Source organism: Cucurbita moschata, unplaced genomic scaffold, assembly GCF_002738365.1.
Source record: "Cucurbita moschata cultivar Rifu unplaced genomic scaffold, Cmos_1.0 Cmo_Scf00051, whole genome shotgun sequence".
Classification (NCBI taxonomy): domain Eukaryota; kingdom Viridiplantae; phylum Streptophyta; class Magnoliopsida; order Cucurbitales; family Cucurbitaceae; genus Cucurbita; species Cucurbita moschata.
Genome location: NW_019268567.1, coordinates 963243 through 988541, shown reverse-complemented (window position 1 = coordinate 988541; position 25299 = coordinate 963243). Strand labels below are relative to the sequence as shown.

Below are 25299 nucleotides of genomic sequence, written 5' to 3'. Positions count from 1 at the left end.
TAGCTGATTTAGTGGAGTTGATATTCATACCTGTCGTTGACGCAGTGGCATCCACGTAGAAATCTCCCCATAAACCACGACAAATTATTTTATTATTTTTATTATTATTATTATTATTATTATTATTATTATTTTGCAGATCCAATGAATTCCACGGCTATTTATTGCTAATGGGCCCCACATTCCATCCTGAAATCGATTTCTATTCAAATCGGATCTTACAGAGAAACAGTCTCAGAGTTCCGGAGCGCAATCAAGGAAGATTAGTGGCAATGGCGACCATCAAAGTTCCAGAGCATGTTCCTTCTCCTGCCGAAGACTGTGAGCAGCTTCGCAAAGCTTTCAAAGGTTCGTTATCTTAATCGTTTATCGTTCGATTATGATTTTGTTCGTTTTTTTTTTTAATGGTTGATCGTGAGAGTCAATGTCTGAGGATCGAGGTTTTATTGCATCTTGATTGTTGATTGTGAATCTTCGTTAAGGTCTGATCTAATTTTGTCTTCATTTTTGGTAAGTGATCACGTTAATGTGAATCGAAATGAAGCTACGTCGATTCGATTTTCTGATCTGTTGGAGATCATGATTGCGCTCTTTCTGTTTATCTGACTTTCTGCTTGATCGTGTTTATGTTTGGTTATTGCTTGATCTATATTTGGTTGATTTAAATGTCAGATGGTTCTATGTATAGTAGTTACTACAGACAGAATTTGGATGAAATTGTTAAGCAGTAGCTACTCTTTTATTTCTGCATTCTGGAGTTTAATGGCTCTCCCATCCTCATCTGGATAGCGAGCACTTTCTAGTTATCGTTCCGTTGAATAACTGCTGCTTTGTGATCTTTGGCCAATCAACGTGCAGGATGGGGAACGAACGAGGGCTTGATCATATCGATTTTGGCCCATAGAAATGCAGCTCAAAGAAGTTTAATTCGGAAAACCTATGCTGAGATGCATGGTGAAGATCTTCTTAAAGAACTAGACAAGGAACTTTCGAGTGATTTTGAGGCAAGAGTTTGTTGCGTATTTCATCTCTCAAATTTTGCAATTGCTTCGACTGAAATTCGGTTTTTGTGCGTAGTATTTGTACAGAGCAGAAGAATTTTCCAGTATTTATTCACTCTTGTTTTTTTTTTTCCATGTATCTTGTGCTTCATCCAGCGAATTGTACTTTTGTGGACATTGGAACCTGCAGATCGTGATGCATTTATGGTTAATGAAGCAACAAAGAGGTCAACCTCAAACAATTTGGTTATTGTGGAAGTAGCTTGCACTCGATCACCACTCGAACTATTCAAGGCGAGGCAGGCCTATCATGCCCGTTTCAAGAGATCTCTTGAAGAAGATGTTGCATATCATACATCTGGAGATATCCGCAAGGTAACATCACCAACTTCTGAAACATATAAGCAATATCATCAAACATGTATAATTCAATGAGACTGAATAAACTAAGAGATTGACCGAAGAACATGTTTGAGATGAATGACATTTCCTAGCTAGCTATAATTGTGGGTATTATTTAAATTTCTCTAGCACAGCCGAAATTTCTCTGTGCTGATTCTGTTACTTTATTTGCTGATGAACTCACTAATTCGTGATCAAAACCCTATGCAGCTTTTGGTCCCTCTGATTAGCTCCCTCCGATACGAGGGAGATGAGGTGAATCAATCCATAGCAAAATCAGAGGCGAAAATACTCCATGAGAAGATAGCAAATAAGGAATACAATCATGACGAACTAATTAGAATCCTAACGACAAGGAGCAAAGCGCAATTACTTACAACATTTAACCTCTACAATAACGAGTATGGCAATGCCATCAACAAGGTACATATGTACACATTTTCCATAAGCTTTTCAACATTTTCCTGCTTTTCTTTCATGTAAACGCCCTCCATTTCCTTAACTACTTCTTAAAATGAATCTGCATATTTTCAGGATTTGAAGGTCGATCCCAAAGATGAGTACCTTAAGTTACTGAGAACAACCATCAAGTCTTTGATCTTCCCAGAAAGACACTTTTCCAAAATCCTTCGATTGGCAATCAATAAGTTGGGGACAGATGAGTGGGCACTTGCAAGGGTCGTTGCTACTCGAGCTGAAATCGACATGGAGCGCATCAAAGAAGAGTATTTTCGCAGGAACAGCATTCCTCTGGATCGTGACATCGCCAAAGACACTTCTGGGGACTACGAGAGAATGCTTCTTGCGTTGATTGGACATGTTGATGCCTGAGGTACCCCTCTTATTCAGGAAATTTACTTTGCTTTTCTCTAAAACCTTGTCTATCCGTTCGTTTGAACTTTGAACATGGAGAGAAAATGGTATCTTCAACATGTTGTAGGATTTTCCTCCTGTTTTGTGTACTCTGATGGATTTTCATTCAGTTATATTTGAATAAATAAATTTCAAACTTCCATCTCTTTCCAAATTATACTACAAAACTATGCTAAAATTTCATAATCTGTTTTGTATTGAATTACATCATTATCAACAAAACAAATGGGAACTAGTTGCCATGATCTTGCTATATTGATTGTAGTTGTAGTTAAATATATGGTAAAAATGTAACTTATCTCACAACCCTATATTTAACGTAGGACCCGCTTACTTACCCGTTTAGAAATTTTTGTGATTGTAATGAAAATCAAATCAATCATAACCTAGAATCATAATACTATTTTTGTTTATAATGTTTATAAATCTGTAATGAGAACGAACTGGAATCATAATTAAAAACTCGTTCATAATGTTTACTTTCATTTAGAATCAAGATGTATATGATTGTAAAAATGCCATTTGGATTTTTAATCAATTTAACTAAAAAAGCAAGCAACAAAAATTAAACTTTCAAATTCTTCTTATTTACTTATTCAAAAATTTATGGATGAAATAATAACTATTTGTATTATACTCGTCTGGGATGTAAAAGAGACTATGTTTCGTTGGAAACCAATGTCTACTTGGGGTGTACATGGTCTGGGTTGGATCGGGTCGGAAGATTTTTTTTTTACCCAACCCAAAAGTTCGGGTTGGTTGGATGGGTAACCCAACCCGAAACTTTTCACAACCCAACCCTACCCGAAATGCTAATCCAACCCAACCCAACCCAACTCTTATAGTTTGGGTTGGGTTGGTCCGGGTTGTTGGGTTGAACATACACCCATAATATCAACATTCCTTTTAATAGTTATACTTTTATATATAAAAAAACAGATTAATCTCAATAAAAATTAAAATTTTCCATTGTAATTAGTTTGAAACATGCATATCTTCATATCATATTGTCTTCAACTCAGTCAGCAAGATACAATTATGTACATCTCGCAATCGTTGTGCCTTCATCTCTCCATCACCGGTTTAATAAAATCACTCACTCACTATCGTACACACGAGAGAGATTTTTTTACCCCTGTAATAATGGAGGTGAAATCATGAGGGTAAATTTTTATCCTCCAAGGAAAACCTTGCTAGCTTTTTATTCAACATCAATTAGAACGACTTTGGGATTAATTTTTTGCTGTGGAAAAAAAATTGAAAAACAAAAACAGAGCATGGGATAGCCCAGAAAGCTTAATAATTGCGGAGAGGTAAATTAAATCTTAATAATTGAAGGCTAGTAATTTTTTCTTCATGGTATTGAAAGAGATTTGTAGAATATATTAGATGTCTTTTTATATGTCCAATTAAAAGGTACAATTTACTAAATTATTAAGGTACAATCTTCATGGTATTTAGGTTTTTTTTTTCCTACATTATTAGTTTTAAAAAATAAAATTTACTACCCAAGCATTTCGAAATTTTTTTGGTTTATATTCTAGCTATGCTCTCTTCTTTAAAACATTTAGGTGGTCAAGACTACAGTATACGATTTAAAATGCGTATCCCTAGCAGTTCCATTTTGGGCACTAGCGATTTAAAATGGTCTAACGATTTAAAATGTGTATCCCTAGCAGTTCCATTTTGGGCACTAACACTAGTGCCCGTTCCCAAATGGTCTAAATCCTTTTCTTAGTTTGGGAACAAAAGTAGACAAAAGTGGTTTGGTCTCTTGTAGAGAAGAGGTGCCAAGCCCCCTCCTGTGAGCTTTTGGGGAAGGAAAAAGAATACTTCCACATTCATCCTAAAAGGCAATTGATAATGTCCACAGAAAAGCAAAGGATAACATCCACTGAAGACACAGAAGAAAGCAACTGAACTTTTTATGTAACTAAAAGAACACAAGTCAAAAGAAGAAAAAAGAGAAAGCAAAGCCAAACAAGTAAAAAAATAAATAAAGGGCGCAATTCAGCCAATGCCAAACTGAATGAAGGTTTACTGTTACCACCGAAGACTGCTATGAGGGATAGAGTACAAAACTTCTGGCAAGAACTTTCAATTTTGGGTTAATGTTACGTTTTGCATATATTTCAAGCTCTCCGTCTCTACGCATTTGAGCAAAACATTAGGACCTGAGGGATATATCCTATTTGGGGCCATAAGAATCATTGAGTAATCGTTGAAAAACACTCCCAAATATCATCATTTTTCCCTTTTATTCAGTGGGGACCTAAAATATGATAATCCATCCAATCTTACAAGCTAAATTGAATTAAATTATAAATCCTGTACAAATAATTTCTCTACCCTACAGAGATATGACCTGCTTGTGTGGTCAGATCTTATTACCTTCTATCGTAACAGTTCGGAGCAAGATATCAATAAATGGCATCTTCTCTTCTCATATACTGAGCTATATGATACACCATTTGTATGCATATTATTTATAGAGAACCCTCTTTTCCCAATATATATATATAAGAGAACCATTTTTTCTCTCACAATGGTGCTCCAACAGAGGGTGTTGTGACGAAATAATCCAAAGAAATTCAGTTGGACTATTACGCATACCTTACTGCTCGATAGAACGAAGCTCCCAGTTACCTTCTCCGTCAATAAGTCGTAGCTCTAATGAGTGGAATGGTATTAGAGCAGGTCTCTGAAAAAATATGAGAAGGAAACAGTAAGAGGAATTCACAAAATACCACTAGTTGAGCTAATGGTCATAGTAAAATCTTGTTGAACAAAGTCTTCAGCCTTGAATATCACAACAGGAAATGAACTTGAGTAGATAATTCAATTTAAGTTGTGAATTGAAGAGAGGTATTTTCCTATCTCAATTCGCGGTGCATCACATTCAAATTACATAATGCGATATATTTATCAATATCCTTGAAAGAGAACCAACCTGTGATGAAGTCACCACTGTTATACCCATGCTCTTTGCAACCTTGTATAGGTGTTCTTCAACGTCGACACTAGTAGCACTGGTTAAAAAAAGGCGTAAATAGTTAATGATCATGCAACGTTAGACTTGGTAAAAGGGAGAAAACTGAAGTTGGTCAACATACTTGGTGCACTCATCAAGGATGCCAAAGTTTGGCTTGTGGAAAAACAAGCGTGCCTTTCAATAAGACAGAATATAAATTTAATTAAGATATTTGTATGCAAATTCTTAAAAGTTAATATTTAAGCTCACAGATGAGATAAATTGAGATACTCACCATTCCTAACCTCTGCTGCTCCCCAAGGGAAAGAATGTCTTCCCAATTCAAATTTGCATCCCAGCCATCTTCCTCCCTTTCCAAAAGATAATTTAACCTAACATGCTGTAAAATAGTTCCCAAATGCGCGTCCAGACTATTATCCACAGATGTTTCACCTGAGTGGACAAACGATACAGATTGAACGGAAACAGCATAATAAGAATTTCAACTTCTTAAGCCCCAAGGGAAACCATAGTGAAAAGAACAAGCACACTACTGAACATTAAAATTCAACTCTTTCCAGAATGGTTTTTTGGCACTCTTAGCAAAAAATTTCTGAAGCATCAATATTTAGCAAAAACATCTGTTTCAGAGCCATCAGGCATAGCGAAACTAATTTCCTGAAACAATTTTTAACAGTCGGTCATAAGCAGTTCAGATATCTTGCTCCTTATATTTCCCTTTAAATTCAGTAATCTACCGATTTTTTAAAAAAAGAACTTTATTTAACTGTCCAAGTATCTGAGACATCTAACAAGCGTCTGGCATAAGCCTCACAAATGTCAAACATACAGTTACCCAAGAAAAACATCCGTGCTTAATAGATGTGCATATATTAGACAATTCCAAAATGAGATACTAATGACAAAAATTGATCCAATAGAACTTCAACCATTTAAAAGACGGTGCAAATTTGCAAGAATGTTTACCTTCGGCATACAATTTTGATGATTTCATCTCTGCTTCTTCACGGGATAATGGATATATTATTTGATCTCTCAGTGTTCCAAGGCACGTATAGGGGCGCTGAGGAACATAAAATATACCACAACCCCATTGGTCATCCTTGATATTTTGAGATGGTTTAGTGAGTTTTCCACTTGCAATTGGCCAGAGACCCCTAAGAACTCTGAAAATTGAGCTTTTTCCACTTCCATTTGGGCCTTGAGAATTTGTACACATCGTGAGATAAAAAATAACATATTAATGATAGACAAAGTAAGAAGAAAAAAAAAACTTTACTAACCAGTAACCAACAAGCTTTTCTCATGTAAAACGTCACAAGTGAGCTTCTTTGCTAACATCTTCTGTGTTGGGGTAATGATATCCACCCTGGAGAAGGAAATAACATCTTCAGAGTGAAAGTCCCTCTTGTTGGTCGTTAATCCTCTGGTAACTGCAATTTTTCCAGAAAAAAAAGAAATACAACAATAGAACTTTAGTTTTCTGCAAGTAGAAATAGCAATTCCTAGATTGAAATTGATAAAGTACAAATTACACAGAAAGTCACATATTCCACCAGCCTGTTTCTCAATAATCACCAAAATATAGCATATGGAAAAGAAAACATATAAAGACTTGGATGATGAAATGAATATGCGAACCTTAATTAATTTTTCTAAAAAATAAAAGAACAAAGAAAAAAGAACATCCAACCGCATTTTATGTATTCTGGGATTGAAGGATTTAACGATAGCATTATCAATTATGGATGAGAATTGAACCTTATTACATTTCAACACACAACTTTTGTCACAAAAAGCACCAACTAAAGTACAGAGTTACCTTAGTCGTTTGGGTTAATTCTTGGTTAAATATTTTAAATTTCTTTCCAGTATTTTAAATACTTTGTTTTCAATTCTATAAAATAGGAAATTTCTCTTTTGTATTAAATAATTACTGATCATAATAAAGATTCTTTAAAAAAAACTTATTGGAGAGCATTCCCCTTTTCCCTTCGGCCACACCACTAATGTTCACACATTTTTTGTCACATCCTCAAATTCTGGAATATAAATATGAAAGTCATTTTGGCAACATTTATGATAAGAAATTGACTTTTCAAATGAGCAATGATATGGAGGCAAAAGTGTGAGCTTGAATTGATCAAAGGGATAAGAACTTTGGATATTTCCACATATGCACATTTGTTAGGTGGATAAAATTCTTTGATTGCTAATGTTTTTCATGAGGAGAGATAGCTTAATTACTGATGATGAGTAGTTACCGTTAATATACAACTAAAATTAGTTAGGTTGTGGAAGCAACTATCAGCTAGCTCGATGAATTTTTTGAAACTCGGTAGAATGTAAAAACTCAGAATAATTAAGTTTCCAATTGTTTAACTACAAAAACCAATAAGAGTCAGATCACAGGCACTAGCTGCAAGGAGCCGAAAGAAAATTAAATATGATGAATGGAACAATATTTACCTTATACGTCAAGAATTACTTAATTATTTTACTTAAAAGATTTTCACTTAGTTGCCAGTTACTTCAAACTAGCCATCAAAGGACATACTATAACATTGAACTTACAAAACATTCTCAGCATAACGTAAAAACGACTGAAATCAAAGTATCCATCCACAATCTAATTGATGAGGTGAGAAAAATTTACCAGAATGTGCAGCATCTAAGAGCTCTTCAAGCTCAGATATTCTATTGATACCACCAGAGAGCTCAAGAAACTTTCTGTGTAATTCAAGAATGTCGCCAAAAGCTAAAAAGCTTTGAGATACAACAGATGCTAAAAATCGCAGTGCATGTGCCAGCTCACCTGAGAAAATTTTATGGTGAGAAAGAAAGAATGCGTGTTCAGTTTTACAATAAATTCTAGATGACAGTCAGCTACCTTGAGTGGAAGTCATGGCTCTGTCACCTTGATGATCCAGGGCATACAACAAGCTCAAACTCCATGTCACATTGTGAGGTAATTGCTTTGTGATAAAATCATCTAGTATGCCAAACAGCCATTTCTTCTTTAAATTCAACAATGAATGATCCATAAGCTTATCAAATCTTGACTCAATCATCTGCTCAGTAATAAGAAAAATAAATTTTAATGCTATAATGAGCCAACTCATTGTGAGTAGAGTAGAAGTTATGATCCCTCGGTGAATGAACATGTTCTCGTAGGAAGAAATCATAAAACTAAGACCAGAAGCTAAATAGGATCCTACTTATCCATCAAGCTGTGAATGGTCCAATAGCTCGAGCATACAGAAGCGAGCATGCACAAATATATATTTCATAAGCATGAATACTGAATCCAACTTGCCAACAAAGACAGACGAAAATGCAAAATATAATAAAGACACAAAACAAAAGCAGTGCTCGAAGTTGGTAACATATTAACATTTACATCCCCAGTATTTTTATGTAACAAAGAAAAACAACGAAAAGCCGCTTTAAACAAAAAAGAATCAATCTACGTGTTGTAGTTCAAATATATTAGAGCTATTTCCCTTTCTAACATAGCCAAATGATTTCTTTGTATTGCTCACATGACGTGTTGGTTTGTGTTCATCTTTCCTACTACAGAAGCTGTAACAAAGAGGTTTTTCAACGCACTAAGCTTGGGTGGCATTTCCTACTCTTCTGATATCCCAATTTCTTTGGTACTTGTATCCCAAGGATTCCTTTGGTTTGCTTTCCTTTGAAATTAATAAATTAATTTTACAGTTTTAAGAAATATAATGGACTATCAGATTTTTTCTTTTTTTTGGGAACCATCTTACATCCCAGTTTTTCCTATTTAAAAATTTGGAAAACCAGCAAAAAAAAAAAGAAAAAAAAAGGCAGCATTTGGAACATTTTTTTAGAACAAAAATTTGGTTAAAAAGATATGCATGTTTCAATAACTATACTTAAAATTATTTTTTCGTTGTCTTCTTCCGGTATGTTCACACAAAGAACCAGTTTTTTAGAAAATAGAAATGCTATGTCCTCCAGAACTAAAAATGTATATACAGTGGTTTCAACCTGCACAAAAGTCAACTAATTATGATTATTAATTGAAACCAGAAGCAGAAAACTTATTCAAATGGTCCCCCATAATAAAATCAAAAACCTGTTCTCAAAATAAATTTTCAAATAGCCCCTTTTTCCTTCCAATAATTCCATCACTCCATATTAGCTAATCAGAAAGTCTTCTTTTTGTAATTTCATTGCCTTCAATAAGACGTTTTCTTCCATTTAGACAACACAATGCAGAGTTCAGAAAACTTACGGCTTTCTCTCGAGAACCACCGCCAAAGAAAGCAACAGACTCAGCATGTGTACGGAGTCTTTCATGCATAAACCTGAATTTATCCATGATCGTGACTCAATCTCCTATTGCAGCAGTACATTACAAATAAAAAGTATAATAAATAAACTAATTACCTAAATGTTCCCTCGAGTTGCTGTTCTTGACTAGTTAGTTCACCAAAATCAGGAGCAGCTGCTCTTAGAAAACCCAGGCCAAGCAACATATAGGCATACAAAATGGCAACTCCTCTCCTACCTGTTAACATCTTCATTCTCCAAGTGAACCTTAAACCATAGCAGCAGAAACAGAATTTTTAATTTACATGAGACAAGCAAGCAAATTAACACAGTTCGTTATATACTAAAAACTAACTGCTGAAAGATTAAAATAGGCCTATGAAGCCCCCATCTGACCCTTATTATTTCTGCTCAATTCGGCTGTACATGAGTAGGTTTTTCCTAGTATATAAATATTGTGGTTCTCACTAATCCACTATCAAACTTCAAGGTATAAGAGAAAAAAGGTATCTTTGTGAAATAAAGAAAATATATTATTGGTTTACTTGGAGAAACTGGTTTACTTGGGTGCAAGATAGCTGAGGCACCTACGGAACCAAATTTGAAATAGGAAGCTGCCAGAAATTAAGATATAAAGAATTAAGGAACGATACCAAAGATGCCTTCGGTGGATATCTTTTCACAAAATGATTTTGTAATTATAGCCTCCTTATGATCACAAATGATTGGAAGGCCCTCATGGCTTTTAGCTTCTTGGGGGTTACCTCTAGTAGCCCTCTAAGTCATTCCTTGTTTTTTCGTGGAATATACTAGGTGTTTTTTTATCCAAAAAAAAAAAAAGAAGGAACGAAATCAAAGACTTGTGGCAAGACTTATTTATTTGACACAAACATCCACATATGTCTACTTCTGGCTATTGTTTATTTGTTGGAGGTAACTTAGTCATCTGACGAAGAACAACATAAAATACGGTGGCCAAATGTAGGGCTGAAATAGAATATAGTGTTTGGTGCATGGTATATGTGAAGGAATATAGATAAAAGGATAATAAGAACTAGAAGTTTTTCGGAAGACACCTATACATGTGTACTGTGACAACAACGATACCATCTCTTATCCCATAATCTAGGTCTACATGATAGAACAAAGCATATCGTAAAGGAGAAAATTAAAACTAGTATAATATATATTTCTTGTCTCCCTAGTGCTCTGTGTTGCGTTTACTTCTTTTCTTCTACCGATTGCAAGTTACCAAATGAAATTAGCTTGAAATTTCTTTAAAGCAGTTTGTACTCAGTTTACCCAAACTACACAGAGAAATACAAAGTCCTCATTCCTTATATTCCACCACTAAACTTCACTTACCAAAGAATATCAACAGATGGTTTCACCATCCCAGTGACTAGCCCAGATAGATCAGTTGTCAACTTTTCAAGATCATTGGTTAATCTCTGATCGGCATCAATGCTTTTATTAGACATATAAAAGACCTACAAGAAGCAACATAACTCGCATTAGAGATGGTCTTTATATTGAAGGTCAAACAAATAGTAGCCTAACTAAACCGTGAATGAGAAGCCTTTTGACAATGCTTTAGTATTATTCTTATTATTATTGGTATGACCATATAATTGCTAATCCGGCATCAGAATATAGCAGATCTGTGAAGCCAAATATAAAAGCCAGTTGATTGAATGAACACTTTTTCACAATTAGAAAATGTATTCGGGGTGGAAAACCACCAATAACCCATGTAACTTGTTTTTTTTTTTAACACTAACCCAAGTACCTTGTAAAATGCATTGTTCTTCATGTAATTTTTCAGCAAATGCTGAGTCAACCGAATCCTCCAACCAAGGGCTAGCCTTGCAGTGAAATGCCTGTTAATTAGCAGGATATCAGTGCTAAATTTGAATAAAATAAATCAAACTTAGACTTTTTCTTTAAATAAGAGACTAGAAACGAAATTTGTTGAATGGAAAGAACAATATATAAGAGTTTGTCGCCATTTTGTTTATGAAAAAACACAAAAGTTTGGCATCCATAGAATAAAAAGATCGGAAAAAAATATTCACGCAGCCATTAAATTGAGCTTGCTGGTGTAACAAGTTGGACAAGATAATTACAAAAGAAGGAAAACTATGTGCCAAAGATATTGGCCTTGTCTTCAAAGATACGCCGATTGCATTCTAGCAATATATGCCAGAAGTGGCTCTAATGAATCAGAGCCATATAATTTCCTTTATCAAGAGGACGGTCAATGATGCAACTTCAAGAATATTGATAATATCTCTCAAGATAGCAAGGTGCCAATTGAAAGCTGATTAAATCATCTTCCAGAATGTGGCAGCAAATGGAAGTGATGAAGAGGTGGTGGAAGATTCATTGTTTATTTGGCATAAGACACCAATTTGGACAATAAGAGATCCATGGAGCTTTTTTTGAAGGATAACAAGAGTACAAATACTTGAATGTTTTGACGCCCACATGAAAATTTTGATTTTCTTTGGGAATGGGCCATGCCAGATGCGAGAGTATAAGGCTGCATGTTGGTGAGTAGTCGAGAAGGGAAAGACCGGCTTCTATCAAGAGACCATTTCCACTCATCAGCATGATTACTAGCAGAAAATTGATATGTCCTAGACTATGGTACCAAATCATTATAGTTTCTTTAACAGAAGGAGAACTAACACTGCTCAACCCCTATTTTTTATAACTAGGCAGAAATTCAAGACCAACAGGCATCCTAGCATGCCCAATCATCTTCCCCGAGTCCTAACCATGAAAGATACAATGGGATTCATAAAAGGTACCACGACAGTTAGAATCCTTATAGATTTTACTGATGAATAACAAATTACAGACGAATTTTGGAACAAGATGTAAAGAATGTAAAGTAGTATTTGGAGCATATCAAACCGTTCCTTTTCTTGAAGTAAAAGATTAGCTACCATTGGCAATACGAATCTTTTCATTACAATAGAAAAGAGAGTATGAATCAAATAATTGGGAGGAACATACCATATGATTAGAAGCTCAAAAATCTACAATCCACAGAGATGAATTGAGACAAGAGAGAGCTTGAGGATAATTACCTAATTATGAAAAGAAAACACTAGAATTACCCGAGGAAGAATTAACCTCAACTTCAGGATTTGATCAATTTTCTCTTTATTGAATGGGTTAGAGTCAACAACATTAGCATTGGAGTATGTTGAATGGTACTATTCTCTCCTTTGCTTAAAACTCCTCCAATTTGCAAGTTTTCCATGAAGTTTCCAACATGAGTATGTCGAGGTTTGTTACAGTAGTCGGATCAGACACAAGACATGTCATGTGTCTTGTTTGACTTATCAAAAGCCTTGTTTGTAGTAGCTTCAACCACCAACACAGATCGTTCAACTGGAGAAATAGTTTTTTTTTTTTTTTTTGCCAATCATAACATTCTAACCACTCTCTTCCCTACAAACTTCAGACAAAACGTCATTAATAGTTGGAAGAGTAGTAATCCAAAGCCTCTAACCTCATTGAATTCAACATATGGACAGGCAAGAAATTTGTAAACACGACCATCTTCCACAATTTTTCCAATGTTTTTGGTTCCCTGTTGACTTCCATTCATATGTATCAAAGAGATCGAGATCTTGCCAAATGTGTTTCAAGGAGTGAAAATATTGTGCAACTAACTAACTTCCCTGTCGCATGTCACCTAGTTTGAAATTCAGCTCAAAAACTTGTGATGGACTGTCCAGAACTGAATACATCTGAGTGACGTTATCCCATGGAGTTTACTAGTCAAGTCATAACCACGGAGTTTTCAACATCCCACTCAGCAAACAACGGGTCATTTGTGTCTGCGACTTTTTTTCCAATAAAGTAGCCAATCTTCCCATGCCCACGAATATACATCTAAACTCTTTGGGACCAACGAAGAAACTTATCCAATTAAGACAAATGGTGGCTATTTGGAAGGAAAGACCATTGGAATAGATGTGATTGCCTAAGACTTTAGCAATAGATGACTTATTTTCTAACATTATTGCTGAAGAAAATCAAAGCCAAAACAGTAAACTCAAATATAGAATCGACAAGAAATAGGAGAAACAAAACCAAACAAGAAATCACAAGCAAAAAACACAATAAAAATGCGAGAACAGAATACAATCACCAGCGGCAGTGAGAATAGCAGCAGCTGAGCAGTCAGCGGATGACGATGCAGAAGCAAACAAACAACCAATGGTGCACATATGGAAAAAGTTGCAAATGAAAATAACAGGTTGAGCAGTTCGAAAGCTAGGTGGCGTGGGACTATGAACAAAAAACAAAAGCTACATCCAGCAGGGACAGCTAGGGTTAGAGTTAGTTTTAGGGTTTCCAAAAATTAGGATCTTTACCTTTGATACCAGGCTGAAAATAGTATATTTTCTATCTTATTTTCTTTAAGGAGAAATGGGTTTCTTAAATACAAAAAGCCCTCATTACAAATGAGGAAATAAAATTCTAGCAAATATAATACATAAATACAAAAAATTAATTAACACAAAAGGAAATAACCAACACTAACAATTGTCGTTAACAAGCTTGCTCCGACCAAAACACTTGCCCATTTGCCAACAAACTCACCCACTCGTGTGGGCTACTTGACTAGGTAACATATTTAGAGTTAAATATAAGACAAAGCAAGTATATAGGTGTGCCTGAGCATGTAAATATTGCACATGACATGGCAATTGACATTGGATAAAAAAATTGAAAGATATTCTGCAATGCCAAAGCCAAACGAATAAGAACATCTAATGGCTTTCAGTCCGTGTTATGGTCATCCCTGTAAAGAAAATTTGCAGAGAAAAGGGCAGAAAATTTTTCTTAAAAGAACTTCATTGTAGAATTCAGGTTTTTATGGTGTGCTCCAAGGAATCCGAAATCACCTTAGAGAAGGAGCAATGAATGCATTGGCCGCACTTTGCAGGACACTAATTCCAATCAACCGAATAAAGGCAGCCTTATCCTGCTCCAAAACAAACTTTACAGTGGTTCCTGTGGAAATTGATTCTTCCCCAATGAAATAGGCAATCTTATAAGATAATTCATGTTTCAGCAATGACATTCAAACTTACCATTCAATGAGGCAATGCGATCTGATATCCATGTTCTAGATAGCACAAGAAAACCAACTGCCAGCAACTGTGCTCCCTGTTTATCAAATAATGTGGGCACCTGCAGAATAAGCAGATCAGTGATGAGTAATGTTCATAAATGACAATAGAGAGTATTTAAGGGCCATGTTATCTATCGTTTAGAACAGAAAAACTTGAGCCTATTTCAGAATATCAATAGGCTACAATTGAAGCTTATTCTGATTCAGAATGCAGCTCAACTTTGGTGGAACTCCAACTACGGTTTGGGTTAGACACAAGAGTAACAAAATAAAAACATCTCATGTCATTTTGTTATGTTTCTCCAGCAAGAACAGCAGGCTAATTTGTATGTAGACCTAATTGGAGAAAATGCAAATCCACTGCATGCTGTGGTGTATGGCCCTCTCGGAGAGAAAACTCTTTCACACTCTACATTTTCTTTATGCGTGTAAACTTTTAAGTTTTCCATTCCGGCTCATGAACTTTCAAAATGTCTATTTCAGTACCTACCATCATTTTAGTCACTCCCTAAACTTTCAAGATCTTGTAGGCACATTATATTTTTAGATTAAATTAAAATTTGGGGAGAAAAAGGTTGTACTTTTAAACACAATTCCCAATAAACGATAAAATAAGATGGATATTACTTATCCAGACAAGAAGAAAATATCAATATTTCATATTAAGAATTTACAAAAATAAGAGAGATTACTTCATCAAAAAAATGAAAGACCTCACCTTAAGTAAAATTCTTGAAATGTAAAATAAGTAAATAAAAGTCAGTTCCTCTCCTACACTTTTCGTTCACACATCTACAAGAGTATTCTCATCCCTCCCCACTCTCTCTACTATGTAAAGACCTAGAATCAAAACATATTTTCTTCTAGACTCTCTTCTATCCTTTCTGCCAGAAAACTAAATCTAAAATTGCATCTTCTGATTGCTCCCAAATCCTGAGTCTCATAGCCTTGTATTCCAGAATCCAAAATATTTGGCAACCTTGAACTTATCTCAACTGGCCACTTGACCTGTAATAAACTGCCCGAAACCTAAATTTCCCACCCCTTTATCCACTCCAAATTGAGCAAAATGCCAATTCCTTCTTTTTAGGGTTTAGGGTTTAGGGTTTAGGGTTTAGGGCTTAGGGCTTAGGGCCCAAGCTAGATTGCCCAAAATCTAAATGTAACATCTGGACTGCATAAAACATAAATCAGGATGACCTCCTTTTTACTGCCCAAAACCTAATTCTAGGGTTCCTCGGAGCCAGCCAAAATCTTAACACTCAGAATCTTTGGACTACATAAAACCCAAATGTAAACTCCTCCTCCAGCTTGACAACCACGGGACAGGATCTCACTCATGTACCTTAGTTCTTAATGGGTTCTAGTCTGTTTTTTCTTCTTTTTCTTTTTTCCTTCTGTCCTCGTTGAATCTATTTCTATTTTAGTTTACATTTTTAATGTGCTCTTGATGCAGTAAAAATTGAGCTAATTCCAATTTTTATTTTATATTTTATTAGTCCAACTAGTTTTCAGGAATGAGCTTGTTGATTCACTGTTTTATATATGAGTACAGTTGCCAGTTATTTTTAGGTTTAGTTACTAGTTTATCAGTTGGCAGCATGTATAAATAGGAGTTTCGTTGTTAGACTTATGAGAGACTAACCAGTATTTTTGCCATTGCAGCTATTCTCAGTGGCAATATTCTAGGAATTCCTTCAAGTTGAGGAACAATTGGACGAGTAGAAATATTATCAGCAGGAGGTGAGGTTGCTATCACCCTTGGATTGTATGATCCTGCATCTGACTTGGAGAAACTGGATGCCTAGATAACAACAAAAAAAGGAAGAATCGCGAGTTTTTATCATGCAGCATTATGATGGAGAGACTATATAACCCAATGGAACAGAAAGTTCTAACAGCTTTTCAACCTTATCAAGACTGGAAAAAGCTTGCTGTACTACAACTGCATCACTTTGACGGTCTGTCTTAGGTCTCATGGAATTGATCACTCCTTGCGGAACCTCCTGTCTGGGTTATCAAGGAAGTAGAATGAATAAACATATGCATTTTTCACATTTCATAGATAGTTGATGGAGCTGGACTGCTGAAATCTAACCGTTTATAATGAACACTCCATCCTCCTTCGCCATCCAAGGATAGTACCACATCATGGAAAGCAACCAAGGCTGGGCGGTGCGAGATTGTTATGCATGATGTTCCCATATCTCTAACTTTAGAGCAAAACCGTTCTTCCATATCAGTTGTGACAGCACTTGTGCATTCATCGAGAATTGCAAACTTGGGCCTATGATAAAACAATCTAGCCATCCCCAATCTTTGTTGTTCGCCTAGAGATAGTTCGTCACCCCAGTTTATCTCTTTTTCAGGTGGGTAACGGTCCAGCAAATATTCAAGGTCAACCTTTATAGAAAGGAACAGAATGCCAACACAATCAAACCTCAAAAGTAGTGTAATGATCACTAAACTTGAAGATTAAAACTACAAGAGAAATACCATAAGAAGAAACTGACATTTTTTAATAATTCTGCCATTCCATCGTGCGTGAGTGGTTCAACTTCTTGATCTGCAGTTAGTGGGTAAATTAACTGGTCCCTAAGGGTGCCAACAGCAGTATACGGTCTCTGAGGAACATAGAAGATTTCCTTATTAAGATCAGAGCCGACCCCAGGTTTAACAATATGGCCAGAAATCAGAGGCCAAAGACCACCTAGAACTCGAAAAAGTGAGCTCTTCCCACTACCATTTGGACCTTCAGCACAAAATAACAAGCTTCATTAGTCCAAATAACATTGACAGCATTGTGTCTGAAAATGTTTCGCATCTGGTTTATTTTTCTGAACATAATAGCAATAAGGCATCCCATAACTATTAAATTTAAGGTTATACAAATATCTGACTTAAGGTGGTGAGAAAACAGAAAATAGAGATTAAATGGGTAAAGAATTAACACCAAGCAAGATGACAACCGATGGAAGGAGTACCTGTAATTAAAAGATTAGATCCTGGTTCAACCTTGAGAGTCAAGTCATCCACCAATACATTACCACTGGGAGTGACAACCTGGTAGCAAATTCAATTTTAAGATAGAATCTGAAGTATCTACACGTGGAATTAATCTCAGCTAATTCACCGAAGGATTTACCTTAACTCCTGAAAACTCAATATAATCTGCTTCACTGAAGCAATTCATATGACCCATTGCTGGCGGAGAAGATTCAACGCTCAACTCTCTGGATACAATCATCAGCTCGTGAATCCGACTAGCATAACCACTGCAATAACAAAGAAGATGAAAAGAGGATGAAACCAAATAAATAAATATTAGAGAAGTACATGTATATGCTCCTAATAAGGTAAACTACTTTCATCCATATATTCATCATCCATGTCATGCAAAGACTATTTATGCTTGCTTTGAGGCTGACAAATACTCTTCATCGACTAAAGACAGTAATATAGTATCTACCAATTTATTGCTTAAGAATACCTGAGACGATTGAGTCGTCTTGAACTAATCGATAGAGTTCCAAGAGACTGAAACAATGAGATTATAACACTAGTATGATATCTGAGGTTGCTCAACATCTCTGCTCGCCCTAAAGTTGAAGAGTCGGGTCTGAGATGACCGGAAAAGAAGGGCTCAATAATCAAAATAACAGCAAATGTGGCACCAAAATACTTGGCTAGGAAATCCTGAATCATGCCAAACCACCAATGTTCATGAAGGACAATCTTCAAGTGCTCGACAAGAGTACTAAACTTCTGCAGAATATGAAATTCCTCTCTTCTTTCTCCACCATAAAAAGCTATGCTCTCAGAATGGGTTCTTAAACGAGATTGAAGTTGGCGATACTCCCCTTCAAACTGTTGTTCTTTAGACATTAGTTTCCCAAAAGGAGGAGAAAATTTTCGAATCAAGGTTCCGGATACTGCTACATAGCCCTGGAAAGTAGCATCTTTTATCAGATTGAGTATTAAAGTTAAAATTTTTAAACTGAACTCTAGAAAATATCTACAATCTCACATGTCAAATGAAAAGCATTAGCTAATGACATAGAAACAAGAAAATTTAACGGCAGGGATTACCAAAATCCAAAGGACATATTTTGGGCTAGCATAAGAACAAAGGCGCCAGGTATAGAGCAGACCATCAACAACTGCTGTTAAATCATCCTGTACAAGCTCACTCATTTCCGAGCAAAACCTAGGTATATCACTTGCAATTCGCTGTTCAGGATTGGTCACTCGACCATCAACATGTGATATTTTGTAGTATGACATATTCTGAAACAAGAAAGAAAGAAGAATATATAGATACTATTAGTTCAGCTGCCATAAAAGATGACCCATTTGGAACCTAGATCTTATAGGATTTCATCACGGTGACATTGACAGGTCTTGAAAACAACGTTCCTAGCATCACAACCCAAGATAGTATGAAAGAAATCGGTCTTTTTTGTAACTTCAATTGCCTCCCTTCGGAAATTTCATTTGTATCAATGAAATTTTCCTATCTAAAAAAGAGGAGGTGAGAGAGCAAACCATCACAAGATAATATGAGAACAAACTAAATGGAGGGGAGAGAGAGAGAGAGCAAAGCGTTATTAGGTACGAACTTTTTCATATATAGACTAGTTGGAGGACATTTTTATGATTTCTTCTGCTCAAGTTTAGATAAACCACCAAACAAACATCCCACCCCTTCTTTGACAATCTTCTTCCACTTAAAAGCAGATAAAATGAATAAGAAATGACCCTTCATCAAGAGCTACAATAAAGATGCTAAGGTAGAAAGACATTAATATAATATGCAGGACCGTCTATAAAATCTACAGAAGATAATACAAAGAGTAAACATTTGATCAATAGCGCTGCTTCAACAAATTGTAGCCAGAAGTACCTTAAAATAGTGAGTGTGAATGAGTCGTGTTAATATTTTTCTGAAATGCAGACTTAAGATCCCAGTCACGTATTTCGAAGTAGAGTGAAGAGTTGAGAGAAGGAAACATAAAAGCAGATTCTCTGAAATCAAACGTAAGAACAATGGAACGCGTCGAAGAAATGCTGCACGGAAAAGAAATCCTTGAACTTTTGCTAGTCTATTGCTCAGAGAAGTTCGTAATACCTGCATGGGTGATAAAAACAAGCATGAACGCATAAAACGACCAAAAAGAGTGTTTGCAAACGATATTATACAGATCAGTCATCAAAAAGAAATTATAAGATATAAATTCTTCATCTTCTTCTTCTCCTTTTAGTTCGACATGTGGAGATGGAGGATTCAAACCCATCTCTTGGTTGAGGGTATACACCTTAGCCAATTGACCTACGTTTAGGTTGGAAAAATATGTTCTTTTTTATTATTTATTCATCTTTGGTAAGAAACCAGAAACTTATGGTTTTTCTGGCGTTCTATACTACTACATTCATTTTCTCTTGTTTTACTCCTCTTCCAATAATGACAAACAAAGACTTATGTTTATCCATCTCTCGTATCAAGGGGTTATCTTCAATTCCCCATGAATCTTAAAATTGCCTCTGAAGTAAATGTAGTTCCTTTTTGTATTTTTTTTCTTTTTAAAAAGAAAAAAACAACTTATAATTGATACTATGGACAGGTACTAGCAATGTTATGAAGAACTCCTCCCATTAAAAGAAAACCAAACGCACCCACAAGAAATAATTTTTCTTTTTAAATAGGACACAACTTTTCATTAAGAAATTGAAAAGTTACAAAGCTTCATCAAACAAGACAAAATATAAACAACTTTACCAAAAGCAAGATAATCGTCCACCCTTCTGCATTTCAAAATTTACAACAATAATAATAAGATCAACTATTAATAATATTTGAAGAAGAAAAACCACAGAATTTAATTCATTGCTAAGAGTGTTCAAAAAACAACTTAAGATAAGTGTAACACCCCTGCACCAATTCCAGAAAAGAAAAATAATAAAATAAAACACCAATAGGTCAAATCCCCAAACCGAATGACAAACTAAATAAAACTAAAAACACTAGCTGCCTTGTCTAAGAAACAACCAAGCATCTATCATAAGATTCTTCAAGAAAGCTCGAACACAGGAACATCAAAGGAAAGAATTATATCCTTAAAATAACCATTGGTAAATAGAACCAATAATACAGCCTTAATTTATGACTTCTCTTAATGCCTTCAATATGGCGGAACAATCATTATGGAAACGCAACTTGGTAATCACAATGGTACGCACCCGATCAATAATAAAGAACCCATTCCTCCCATTTTTCACCCGAGTCTTCCCAGTTAGCAACCAAATATCAGTCACTAGTAGAGCAAAAGATCCCCCCTCCCCTTTCACTCCCCTAACCAACCGTTGGTCCTCCAACATTTAAGATCTTCCCGACACCATCCTCTCCTTGGAGTCAATTCTGTCTTCAAAAAGATCCAACTCCTCTTTGTTCACCCCCATAGGCACATACACGCTTTCTTTTGATCCTTTCATTAGGTAAGGTTGAGAGTTCAACAAATCATCCATTACAATTTGAGATTTTCAGCACACAGCAAGAATCTTCTTCATATCTAGGTTTGCTTAAGACCTTCGAAGGATATTAGGAACTGTAAAACAGATATGAATTTGTATTCCAACTATCTCATTTTCAGACAACTTAACTAATATAAAATGATGAACTTTTCCTCTCTCCTCCAATTTAAAGTTGCCAACATCATAACCATTCACTGAACTTTCAAAAAAAAAAAAAAGATAGATTCTCTATCAATCCTACAATGTCCAGAACCCATGATTACTCCCATCCTTAAATGCCACAGAAGAAACGTTCAGAAAGAGGCCCATGAGTACTCTCACCTGTATTTTCTCCGGAAAAAAACTCCAGCAATATTGTCGAACATATTGTGATTCCTTTATCCAAATTTCTCATAAAATTTCTCCCAAAAGGCTATATTTTCTCTTCAAGGTTGGTCCACTAGAAGTTGTTCAATAGCTACTAAGGTATTCCAAGGAAGAACCAGTTTGACACCTCAACATTTTACCTTACAATGATTGGTTGTCAAGATATTCAAAAGGATTTTTAATATCTTAGGCAGGTTTCCTCACTTTTTGCATAGGAAGCACACAATCAATAAGGATCATAATATTTCTTCATTATTTCAACTGTTGTTATCAGAACCTCAGCACTAAATTCCAGCAAAAAAAAAAAAGGATGATCATATTTCTTCATTATTTCGAAAGCCTACATGCATGTCTTTTTCTTGACCAATCGATGATCCTTGGGAGAAGGGATGTTAGGTTTTTTCGAGAAGCTTCTCATTCCCTTGCTTTTTTCATACCTTGTCTGTCCCAATGCATAATTTGCACTGTATACGTGAGGTAGGGTAGAAGAAAAAGAACTACAAGAACAATATCCAAATTCTAACGTCCATTTTCACTGTCTCCATTTAAACATTCCTACGAATTTCTAGACAACCAATGTTGAAGGGTCATGCATGCTGTTATTTCGAGAGATTGGTTGAAGACCACATAAATGGCCCAAATACCCTCACTATCCCCAAAAAATCCAACATCCATTGAGTCATTTGATAATAGGAACAAAAATTCAAAATAGAAGCTACAAAAAAATATTATTTATATTAAGGAAATATACAATATCGCAAGCACTTCAAGATACCTGAACTCTCCCACGGGTTTTTTCTAGAAACAGCCTGCCACTAGCTCCCCCAACCCAATCTATGTACAACCATATTTCCTTAACCGACCTATTGTGCTGTGACTAAAATGTCCCTAGTATCTAATAATATTTCTAAAATTCATCCTAATAATATTCCTAAAACTGATGTCCCTTCAAACTCTTTGAGATTGAATATCATTAAAGGGAGTAAATTTGAAACTTCATTGTCTAGTGAATCCAACAAATCAGCTACCCTACCCTTCTTGCCAATAGAGATCTATTACAGTTTGGGGGAAAGGCATTTAAGAGGCCTGTTCTCAGTTGAACAATAATTCTCAAAGCTTGTATTTCTCCTATATCACCAACCACTATGCTAAACGGTTGGCACAAAATTTTCTACAAAGAACCACCAACATCCAGGAGCAATGTGATCTCATTCTCACGCAGTTAACAGTGACCCAACCTTTGTGATCCAAGCCATCTGCTCAACATTATTCAATCTAAAACATTGATTCACTGAAAAGTATCTGAATTTTCATTTTTTTACATGTAAGTGAGAGAGAGATACAGAGAGATGGAATTATTTAGCGTCCACTCTATGATTTATCAGAATACAGGTTATATACGTTTGATATAAGTAACTCTACGAAGAATTTACCAAGGAAGAGAAGAAGAAGCCAAATTGACAATATATCATCACATCATATAATATTATATAACTTGCGCTTACCACTATACCCAGTAAATATAAAAGATCCCTGGCACCATTTTTGCCCATCTTAGACAACAGAATAGCGGCAAGTGCATGAAGTGACTTCAGTCCACCACTCTTCTGCGCACTTTTCCTGCTCTTACCACCTTCGGTTGCCAAATTTGTAGATCTCTCATCACTACGTCCTAGCCCATTTACATGGTCAAAAGATGATGATTTTTTACTGCTGCGCCGTGATTGCAGATATGCAGCAGTCCCACCAACAAGAACAACGCCAGTGGCAAATAGCAAAGCTTTCCTATCATGAAGAATGAAAGTACATTCATTGCCCGCCCAATCCAAAGTTCAAATGGTAACTATGGCTAACAGGAATGACCAAGTGAATAAATTTCATAATAAGTAACGAGATGGGATTCATGTACAAATTATAAAATGATACGACCCTTGGAAGGGAAGTGGATATTGATTATTGACTCCAAACATCAAAAGAAATACAAAAATATTCTAAAATTTTCAAAACTAAAAGTTACACAAACTTGCACAGTTTCGCACAACTAGGTTAGAAAATAATCTCAATGCGTACAAGCAAAGTTATAGGCTACCTTAAACTTAATCAACATATTAATTATAAATTTAGTCCATGAACTTTCAAGTTTGTGTCAAAAAAGTTCGACTTTAAAATATATCTAACTGGTCTTTGAATTTTTAGTTTCGTATCTAACAAGTCATTGAACTTTAAAGAAATGACTACTAAGTCTCTCAACGCACAGGTCGCTGACATATAAAAATATTTGAAAACTAATTGATCTAATAAATATAAAATTCAACTTTGATGTGTAATAGGACCCTAAACTTGCAAATTTGCTTCTCCATGAATTTTAAAAATGTCAAATAGGTCAAAAACCTAATAGATATAAAATTGAAAATTCAGTGATCTATTGGACACAAAATTGAAAGTCATGAACCTATTAGACATTTTCTTAAGTTCAAGGACATATTAACACTTTTTAAACTTTAGATTCAAATAGGGACAAACCTGAAAGTTCAAGGACAAAACTTGTAATTTAACCACATATTAAATAGTGATTACTATGGTGCTTATTCGGTAAAACAAAATTGCACACAGTTTAAGAAATAAATTCCATACAATAAATCTTCTTTTTTTCCGTAAACAAGAGAATGGGCAAATACCATACATGTGTCTAATAACAGAACAGAAACTATTAAAAAACAAATTAATGAAGTCAACTCAGATGTAAAGTAGATTCACAAAACAAGTAGTGGAATCTGTGATACCTCCTTGAAGCAAGAATATTGTGACGATGCTTGGTTAAATGCAACAACTGAAGAGATGGCATCTTTGATAATCAACCTTCCTCCACTGAAGGACTATCAACAATGAAAAATCTCCTAAACTTGAAAAATAAGAAGAAAATTCAAATTAATCAATATAAGATTGCCATAAAGTGAATTAGAAAGCACAACAGACCTTTTTCAGAATATGAAACTGATAATTCTATTGATAGAGAGAAACTAGAGCCCAAGAGAGAAGATACCACCAAGATCAAGAGGTTACAAAAAGGAGCCTCGGTTCGCCATGATATATGAGGTCAAAAGGGAGAAAAAAAAACACAAAAACTTATGTTTCAAAAAGATACTAAAGAGAGAGAAGTGAGAAGTGCAAAGTTATATAATTTACTACATAAATATGGCCATTTGTGGAAGAAAATGTCGGGGGAAATATCTTTTTTTTTCTAGGTAATCATGTGTATTTAGGCGCTTGCACACACCTCACCTAATCCCACATAATAAATACTAGACCCTCTAACATTTAGCATCAGGAAACTGAGTATTTTTCCTAACTAGGTTTGCCAATGTGATTTGAACCCATATAATTTGTAGAAATTAAGATCTGTAGAATGCCTTTTTAATCACTGAATTAATAGTGGGGTTAAGTGCAATAGACTTATAAACAATCTCACGAGACATTGTTCTTTCCTCCTTTTTTAGGGAGAGATGGACCATATATGACGACCATATGATCAGCATAAAATTCATCATAACTTTATAATCAAAAGATAAGTCGAATCACTGAAAACTGTGTTGTCTCCATTTTCTCTACTTTTTTCTGTTATTCCTCTCTTTTTTTCTCTCCTTTTTTTTTGGGGGGGGAGGGGGGGGGGGGCG

At 35.3% G+C, this 25299-nt stretch overlaps 2 protein-coding genes across 3 annotated transcripts in view; one reads left to right on the top strand and one right to left on the bottom strand.

The window, feature by feature from the left end:
* The first annotated feature begins 191 nt into the window (after window positions 1-191).
* LOC111435955 (annexin D2-like) lies at window positions 192-2430 on the top strand. Its single transcript, XM_023073588.1, has 5 exons — window positions 192-348; window positions 859-1004; window positions 1158-1376; window positions 1614-1826; window positions 1938-2430. The coding sequence occupies exons 1-5, from the start codon at window positions 273-275 to the stop codon at window positions 2232-2234; spliced, it is 951 nt and encodes a 316-aa protein (XP_022929356.1). The 5' UTR covers window positions 192-272; the 3' UTR covers window positions 2235-2430.
* A 2061-nt stretch (window positions 2431-4491) lies between these two features.
* Window positions 4492-25299, bottom strand: part of LOC111435950 (ABC transporter D family member 1) — a 22445-nt gene continuing 1637 nt past the window's right edge. The window contains exons 2-26 of one of the 2 annotated variants that reach the window (XM_023073581.1): window positions 24409-24527; window positions 23131-23410; window positions 19635-19859; window positions 18821-19018; window positions 18222-18676; window positions 17877-18006; window positions 17716-17794; window positions 17245-17483; window positions 16830-17134; window positions 16642-16741; window positions 16377-16535; window positions 14691-14790; window positions 14502-14610; window positions 11363-11453; window positions 10939-11063; window positions 9691-9840; window positions 9536-9608; window positions 8159-8339; window positions 7925-8083; window positions 6552-6701; window positions 6235-6468; window positions 5543-5700; window positions 5390-5442; window positions 5227-5305; window positions 4492-4977 (exon numbers count right to left, since the gene is read on the bottom strand). In XM_023073581.1, coding sequence (XP_022929349.1) covers window positions 4891-4977; window positions 5227-5305; window positions 5390-5442; window positions 5543-5700; window positions 6235-6468; window positions 6552-6701; window positions 7925-8083; window positions 8159-8339; window positions 9536-9608; window positions 9691-9840; window positions 10939-11063; window positions 11363-11453; window positions 14502-14610; window positions 14691-14790; window positions 16377-16535; window positions 16642-16741; window positions 16830-17134; window positions 17245-17483; window positions 17716-17794; window positions 17877-18006; window positions 18222-18676; window positions 18821-19018; window positions 19635-19859; window positions 23131-23410; window positions 24409-24470 — 3981 coding nt within the window. In that variant the 5' untranslated portion in view covers window positions 24471-24527 and the 3' untranslated portion in view covers window positions 4492-4890. The remainder of the gene's footprint in view (window positions 4978-5226; window positions 5306-5389; window positions 5443-5542; window positions 5701-6234; window positions 6469-6551; window positions 6702-7924; window positions 8084-8158; window positions 8340-9535; window positions 9609-9690; window positions 9841-10938; window positions 11064-11362; window positions 11454-14501; window positions 14611-14690; window positions 14791-16376; window positions 16536-16641; window positions 16742-16829; window positions 17135-17244; window positions 17484-17715; window positions 17795-17876; window positions 18007-18221; window positions 18677-18820; window positions 19019-19634; window positions 19860-23130; window positions 23411-24408; window positions 24528-25299) is intronic. The other variant, XM_023073582.1, reaches the window with a different exon arrangement.